Source organism: Rhagoletis pomonella, unplaced genomic scaffold (assembly GCF_013731165.1).
Source record: "Rhagoletis pomonella isolate Grant_MI unplaced genomic scaffold, Rhpom_1.0 Rhpom_scaffold_00006, whole genome shotgun sequence".
In the NCBI taxonomy this organism is placed as follows: Eukaryota; Metazoa; Arthropoda; class Insecta; order Diptera; family Tephritidae; genus Rhagoletis; species Rhagoletis pomonella.
This window is the reverse complement of record NW_023458560.1, coordinates 49,601,141-49,609,528: the sequence shown is the minus strand read 5'-3', so window position 1 is coordinate 49,609,528 and position 8,388 is coordinate 49,601,141. Positions and strand designations below refer to the sequence as shown.

Genomic DNA, 8,388 nt, shown 5'->3' with positions numbered 1-8,388 from the left:
GAAGATGAAGATGAAGATGAAGATGAAGATGAAGATGAAGATGAAGATGAAGATGAAGATGAAGATGAAGATGAAGATGAAGATGAAGATGAAGATGAAGATGAAGATGAAGATGAAGATGAAGATGAAGATGAAGATAAACGTAAACATAAACATAAAGATAAAGACAGATAAAGTTAAAAATAAAGATAAAGATGAACATAAAAATAAAAACAAAGATAGGAATAAAGTACTGATGAAGTAAAGATGAAAATAAAGAGAAGTAAGGATAGAGAAAAAGATAAAGACAAATATATGTAAGTATAAAGACCAAGCCAAAATGAAGGAGAAAACATCATGATTAATATTTGCAAATTTTGCGCAACAAAAAAGGAACTAGAAACAAATCGAGAGAAGTTTCACTGCCATCGTTTAGCCAAAGCGCATTATGTATTGTTTTCTGAATTCCTTTCAATTACAGAGTCCCACTTACGGCATTGCGGTGAGCACACTGCCAACCATGCACAAGCCAGTTAAGAGTGTCGCACCCATCACACAGCAGCCACAGGCAAGTCGCGAGCCCAAGACGACCACACTCACGGTGCCATCGAAGCTCCCAACACCTTCCATTGCGGTCACGCCGAGTTTGTCGGTGACCAAGGAAATCTCACCTAAGAAATCGCCTGGCACCAGCAAACGCATCGTACAGGAACTACCACCCTCAGCAGCACGCGATGGGCGACGCAGCTCTGATGTGCAGTCGACGCGTGCCATCACAAACGCAGACGTCAAATTTACAAATAACCACACCGATGTCTCAGAGTGCAGCACAAATACAGATGAATATGCCACTTGCACCGATACATCGAAGCGCACGCCAGGTATTAAGACACCACCAACAACAACAACAAGCTCATCATCGACAACACAAGTACCAGGTTTGGTGGCGCAAAGTGTCTACAAAAATACATAGAACACCCAAAAAACAGTCAATCAATAGATTAGTGTGCCTTGCTGCTTAAGCTCCACAAAATGAAAAAAAAAACGAGCAATCATCCAGCTAAGCATCCAACCAGTTGTCGTGTCAAAAACCCAACACAGCTCAGTAACCTTAGCCATCCACTAGCAACAGCCAACCATCCATCCTTCATCAACAAATCAGCATCCGAAAAACTAGCTACCTAGTCATTATCCATCCATCTTTCGTTGGCTGTCAATTCATCATTAAAAGATTACATAAATAACCAATCCACACATAATCCTCTGACTCATTTGTACCCGCTTATATGTGTATGCACTTAGCGACACACACAGTTTTTGTTGCACACACTCACACACAAACACGCAAGCAAGCGGTTAGGCTTTTTAGCTGTATTCGCCTTTCCTTTCAACACTCACGCTTCCTTCTGTATCATACTAGAACATATTTTTGTGTGTGTTTTGTTGTGTCCGTCCTTAGCTGATAACGTGTATGCTATTAAAGTATTTTCATATGGTATTTGTTGTTGTTGCTTGATGAACGCTTCTGTACAAAAAAAAAATAAAATACCTACCTACACTCATATGACTGTGTAATGCTTCTTAGCTCAGCTTAGTTCAACGCTCGCTTATAGTGTAGCCTAGCGCAGTTGTCGGCGATTTTAATCTTCATATATTTTTTCCCTTTTCCCCTCTCTTTTCTCCTACAGTTTCTACACAAAGTTCACAAATCGACCGCACCCAAGGTTCATCCTTCGAGAGTGCCTCATCGCTCTACTCTACGCGCGGCGAAATACTCTCAGAGGATATGCTACAGCACGATGAAAAGCCCACTAAGCCGCACAAGGTCGAACGTGACATGCAGCTGAAGTCTCCTCTGCCCACGGCTGAGCTGACTAAGCGTTCACCTTCGCATTCCATCAGCAGCACTTCCTCGGGCAGCTACAATGTTGCTGGGCTCGCGACACTTTCACCCTCGGCAAAGGATGCTGAGAAGCGTCTAGAATTAGCTGAAAAATCGCTCAGCAAGTCGCCAACAACCATAGGCGTTCTGCAACTCTCATCGAATGAGCCAACAGCCACCATAAGTGGCGAGAAGCCACGCATCAAACCCGAGTCCATATCGGAGGATGAACGCAGTGAAGTGCGCTACTCGTCCTCCGGCTACTACGAGAGTCCGCACGACGACGAACATGTGATAAAGTCACGTCGTCATCGAGTCGATGAGGAGCGCAAGCGCCGCAAGACCACTATGAAACTGGACATTGAAAAAGAGAATTTACGCGCGCTTACCAGCCCAATCAAGAAACCGGCAGCTGCAGCAGCCGGCGCGCATACCACACCTACAGCCGGCACAAAGGATAAGCTGCCGTCCGAAAGGCAATCCACCACCAGCGGCACACCGCACGCTATTGTCGATGCTGCAAGTCCGAATCGCATTAAACGTTTCCGTCCGAAGATACGTCGTCAATTGCGGCGGAGTTCGCGTGATGATAGCACGCCCAAACGACAAAAGAATCTAGCCAATTTGTACGGTATACCACCATCAGCGGGTAGCACCGAAAAGTTGCTAGACTATAGCGTTAAGCTTAAAAAGGAAGAGTGCGAGGAGTTGCCAATTGTCGAGTGTAAGACGAGTAAGATTATCACATCGCCCACAACAACGAAAACCACCAAATCGTCCTCGGAAGTGTGTCAATTGAAGGCAAAGTCTATTGAGTCATTGCGTTCTGTCTCGCCTGGTTCCGATTCGGTGTTCTACAGCGAGGCAGATGGTCCAACGCAGGAACCGCATGCACATTGTTTGCACTGCGGCAAGGGTACGGAGGGTCAGACGACGGTTATAAGCGCTTTAGCAGGCGACTCAGTCGAATCGCTGCCATATATTGAGAACGAGCATGAACAGGATATTGTTAAGCCTCCTTCAGATTTTGCAGACTCTCCGGTCACCGCGAAAACTACGCAGCGGCTCTACAAGAAAATGGATAAACGTTTTCGTTCGGAAGAACGCTATCATGGCGGCGAACGGGGGCGTCACTACAAGACGCGTCAGGAGAATATACGCGCAAAGGTAATCGCTTGACGTATATATTAATACTTATGTTACAATCAAAATTCTCACATTTCAGAGTGAGGAACGCAGTCGTGAAAGCGTGCACTCGCGCAGCCCGCAGAGTTTACGTCCAGCGGGCTCCAGTCCATGTGTGCTGCCCGACGCTGCGGTTGAGCAGAGCCAGCAAATCATCTATCGCGGTAGCTACGATCCGGCGCGTTATTCGCGTCTCACCGACGCAGATGTTTGGACGCAGCTGAATCATCAGAGTTTTGGTATAAACTGCTGGTGGATTCTCGAAGCGTTTGCAATATTCTAAATCGTTTCTTTTCTTTTTTTTCGCCATCCGCAGATCGTCATCGCGATCGCCGTCCGTCAACTGAGTCTGAGCGCAGTTTTCACTCCAAATACCAGGTCATACTTCATCGTCTGGTCCAACGGCGTTGCACTTTGGAAATGTATCACCGCCAGCGGAATAATAATTTTCGTAAGTTTAAACAAATGTTTTTTTTTTGTGTATTAAAAGTGTGTGCAAAGTACCCCTTGGAATGTCCTGCAATTAAATGCCGAAAAATCATAACTCGAGGAATTCGAATAACGCGTCATTATAAAAAAATGTTTATGAAGATATTTGTGTATTCACAAACCTAAAATTTTCTTAAATTTTGAAAGTCAAAGGTAGATTCACATAAGCTTGTTTTTGATGTTTAAAGATCTTATCTCTCGGTATGAGTAAAAAAACCCGGTATAAATGAAAATTTTTTGGGCTAGTTTTGGACCATTTCGGGAATCATTTCGGGACCGTTTCGGGACCATTTCTGGACTAGTTTGGGAGCATTTCCGCAGTACTTTGGGATCAATTCCGAACCTTTTCGGGACTAGTTAGTACACGACTATTTGCGGACCATTTTGAGACTAGTGCAAAACTGTTTCGGAACTACTTGGAGATCATTTTGGGACTATTTTAGGGTCATATTTATAAGTTTAATAATATGTATGACATTTAGTTGACTTCTATTTCTAAGACAACAGGGTTTTAACAAGACTTCGTCGAATCGACGATCATTAGTACTAACGTGCGTAAAATAAGGTTAGTACTCTAGGGTTAGATTTTTAGAGATTTTGTGGTGCGGGCCCCTGGGCTGGCGCCTATGTAGCCTGTACTTAAATTCGGCCCGACTTTCTCATCTTCATTTCCAATGCTAATGTCAGTGTCCATCGGTATTTTAATCCATGAAACCTCGAGTTGTACCATTAACCGTTTAACCATAATTGTTTGACTTTGAGCACTAATAAGCAGGGAATGGATTTTGAGGACCTAAAAACCTATAAAAAAATGCAAAATAAAATAGCGAAATAGGCAGGAAAAGGCACTTGAAATCGCAAAAAAGGCAAAAGAAGGCACTAAAAAGACAAAAACCGAAAAATAATCAAAAAATACATTTATTTTAGAAATGTTTATTTTACAAGTAAAAAGAAAAACTTTGAACTAGTTTCATTATATGAAAAATTTCTACTTTGAATCTTTGAATATTTTCTCCTTTCGAGTTTTTAACTCACAAAACTTTAATCTCTATAGTTGTAGTAACATTGAACCATTAAGCAAATTTTTTAAGAACTGCGTTATGTCTTAAAGAAATTTGACACAAGAAAATTTTTAGCAATTTCCTGTACGACATTTTACATGGAATTTTTGCTTTTCTGGAGAGCTTGAGCATACTGGCCTTTAAGGTAGAAAAGGCAAAAAAAGGCAACATCAAATGTGTATATATATGGAATCAGGGAAAGCTAAATCGTGGACATTCTTAATCGAATATACTCTATCTCTTTAGCAGAAAAAAAGGCAATTTCCATAAAATCCGTTCCCTGGTAATAAGTAAATAAATAAATAAAGCAAGTGGGTGTCTCTGCTTAATTCGAAAGAAGGGGGTATTTCGAAAAGATTGTAGAGAAACAAGCAGCGATCCAATTAGACAATATTTGTTGGTTCAGTTGAAAGATCTGATTTGTTTTCTATTTTTACTTAATTTGCATATAATCTCAAATCTGGTATACTACACTTGTTACTCGTAGATAAAGCATTCGCTCCGAATTTTTTTGTATATAAAGATGCTTCGGATTTTTATTGTTTCGACATTGATGAGTATGTACTACGCTTTGATGTTTTGCAACATTGCAGCAATCAACTAGAAACATACACACTTACATAGTATAGACTTCTACATAAAATGTATGTATAAATGGACTATCTGCAAAAGAATATCTAATTTTGGAACGACGTGCATACGAAACACTGAGTGATGGTGAGCGAGCGCCAGCTAAGAGTCATCAACAAGACCCAAAAGCAAAAACAACTCTGCGTATGAAAATTGCGTGACTAGGGTTTTGAAATTCGAAAGTAAAAATGTTCGAATGGGGATACATGTGCGTACTTCATTAGTACCGGGCAGCGGCTGCTTTTGGCAACAACGTGTTGATCGTATGTGCGTACGAATTTTTTTTATTTGCTTGCGTTTTGCAGAGTTTATTTTTTTATTGTAGACAAATGTAATTGGTTTTGTTGTTGCTAATGTGTCTGCCGGCATTGTATCTATTGTATTTTAGGGCTTCACATTTATGGTACGCGTGGTTTAAAAATAGTCGATTAGATTAATTAGCGCGCGCGTTAGATAGCGAGGTGCGCGCTCATTACGTTGTCCCCAGCGTGCGAGTATTTATACGCAACAATCGGTCGAGTGGTCGAGCGGTCAGTGGTTCATTGACAAAGGCGTGCAAAAGTAAATGTGAAAATGTGAACTTATTTCGTTCAATAAAATCGAGTGTAACAAATTGTGTAGATAAAGAATTTAGAATAAAATCAATGAAAATCCAGGAACATTTTGTGTTAAACAAAATTAAATTCAAAACAAATTTAAAACGGAACATCTAAAAGTATTTAATTAAACCATCAAATGGCATCAAAAAATATATAAAAAAAGTCAATAAGAAAACTTTAAAAATTATCATAAATAAATAAAATATATTTAAAGAATTGCTATAAAATAACAATTTATATATCTAACTGAAACTTGGAATATTAAAGCAATAAAAATCAATTTGATACGGAGCTCTTTTAAACATCTCTTTAAATAAAGCTTAACTCAAACGAAAGTGAACGAAAAATTTTGCAATTTTATTTTAGTGGCCTTAATTAAAGCACTATTGTTAAATAGAAAGTGTCTGCCCAAATTCTTTAAAAAATTTTAAAATAATTTGAATAAACTTTTTTCTTGCATGTAACATAAGTATTAACCCGTAAAAGATTTTACGTTCAATTTTTTCAATAAAACCGCCGATTTTAAGTTTATACTAGGAGAAAAAAGAAAAAAATCTATAACAAGTTTTTAAAGAGAAATTAGATGTGGGCCATTCCATTGTGACTGGTCGGACATTTTACTTCATAATGTGTTCAATTGTGAATTATAACTTTGTCGTGGGAACTTATACAACAGCGAAATATATATATTTTTTTAATTAGAACGATAACTAATGCTCTAGTTCTATGTAACTACCATTTGAATGAATGTCACTGATGGGACACTGAAAATAACTCTATTTTACCTTTGTGCACTCAAAGATGAATTTCAGCAAAAACACTTAATTTTCACAAAGATGTTTTTGTGTTGTTAATTATGAACTATACTCTTTCGGTTTCAATAAAAATTATGCTTATATAATCTTCATAGAAATATTAAAAAAACTTGCTTTGTGACTGGTGGGACATGTCCTTGTGACTAGTGTAAAAGTTTCCACAACTTATTTTTATTTTTATTTTTTTTAATATTTTGCAATGAATTGTAGTCATTTAAAATGAGGTTACAACTGGAATAAAGATAATTAGAGAATTTAATAATTTATGTCGTTTCGCTCTTTTACATGGAATGACCCATATGCATCCCACCAAAATTTGTATTTATCAAAAATACTGACCACGATTTCTGAGTAAATCGAAGCTTGGTGACAAAAAAAGGCCGTTTTCTCAAGTTGCTTTTAAACTTTATCTGCCAGTTAAACCTATTTTTTAAAAGTATTTAAGAAAACGGCCCTAAGTGAACAAGTTTAATAAGGAAACCTTTAAAAATAATTTTGAATGAAAAAAATCTACAAAAAAAAAATTTAAATGTTAAGCGTATTTTCTCAGGTATCAGTAAATAACAAAAAAAAAACTGTTCTAATGTTAAAAATGACCTTCCACTGAAAATTGTTTTGATAAAAAAAATGTTTTAAATATATTTTTCGTTTCTTACGACCATGGAAAGCAAGAACAGCAATAAATATGTGTTTAAAACTTTTTACAAATTTAATGGGTTTTCTGGTCAAACACCGAAAAAATGTTAAGCGTTTTTTAAGGTCATTTTAAAGGTCAAAATAATACTTTTCTGAATTTTCTATCACCTAAGCTTTAAAATACTTCTTCTTGTTCTTCAGATATGCACGTACATACGTTAGGGCGGAGTAATTTGTTCGCAGAAAAATTGTCGAAGAAAGTTTATAGCAAATTAAAATTCTACGAATAATTCTAAGCAAAAATGGCGAACAAATTATATACCAAAAATGACGTTTGACCCTCCCAATTTTCAAAAGATAAAGCAGTATTTTGTGACTTGCTTGGTGGAAAGTTATTTTTTATTTTCCAAAAAAATTTTCTCGGTTTTGTGAAGTACTAGTTTCTTAAATATGAAGAAAGCACAAAATTTTATAAATGAAAAATTAATTTCGTTTGGAAAATATTATAATACACTTGTCATTGACTTTAGCTTGCGTGGCCCAAGCCCAGCGCGCACTACCCATTGCTTTCGAAGAGAAAATATACTCATAATTTATTTTCCAGATGTTTATTATAAAAATTGATTCTTTATAAGAGTTATATGAAAAGTTTAAATAAACTCGAATACAAATTGTATTCCCAAAAAAGTTCTAAAACAAAACAGAACATAATCAAAATCAACAATGAGCATCAATAAATAAAATTAATTTATACAATTTCTTATAAACCAAAAGTTTAATAAAAATTTCGAGCAAAAAAATGTTTTTTAAAAAATGTATAACTAAATTTTGAATAGATAAAAAATTATAAAAATAAAGTTACTGGAACAATATTTATTATTATATATCATCAAGGGAAAACAATAATTAAAGAGAGATTCCGAGATTAAAATTCAAAAAAAGAAAAAACTCAAAAAAAGTTACGTATCAAAAATTTTTATTACACAAAATATTTAATTGTTTTTTTTTCACAACATTTTTCATTAAAAAAAACGGCCGCAAGCTCAATAAAAATTATTGAACATTAAACATAATTTAAATAAATAAATAAAAAACGCGTGAAAAAGTAGACA

At 36.6% G+C, this 8,388-nt stretch overlaps 1 protein-coding gene across 1 annotated transcript; it reads left to right on the top strand.

Annotated features, from left to right (window-relative positions):
* The first annotated feature begins 382 nt into the window (after positions 1–382).
* Positions 383–965, top strand: LOC118740894 (integumentary mucin C.1-like). The gene has a single exon (XM_036472632.1). It carries the CDS (start codon positions 428–430, stop codon positions 950–952), a length of 525 nt encoding a protein of 174 aa, XP_036328525.1. The 5' UTR covers positions 383–427; the 3' UTR covers positions 953–965.
* Positions 966–8,388: the final 7,423 nt, after the last annotated feature.

Bases quoted from the DNA above. Each gene is read 5' to 3' on its own strand.
- LOC118740894 (XM_036472632.1), top strand. From the start codon at position 428: ATGTATTGTTTTCTGAATTCCTTTCAATTACAGAGTCCCACTTACGGC.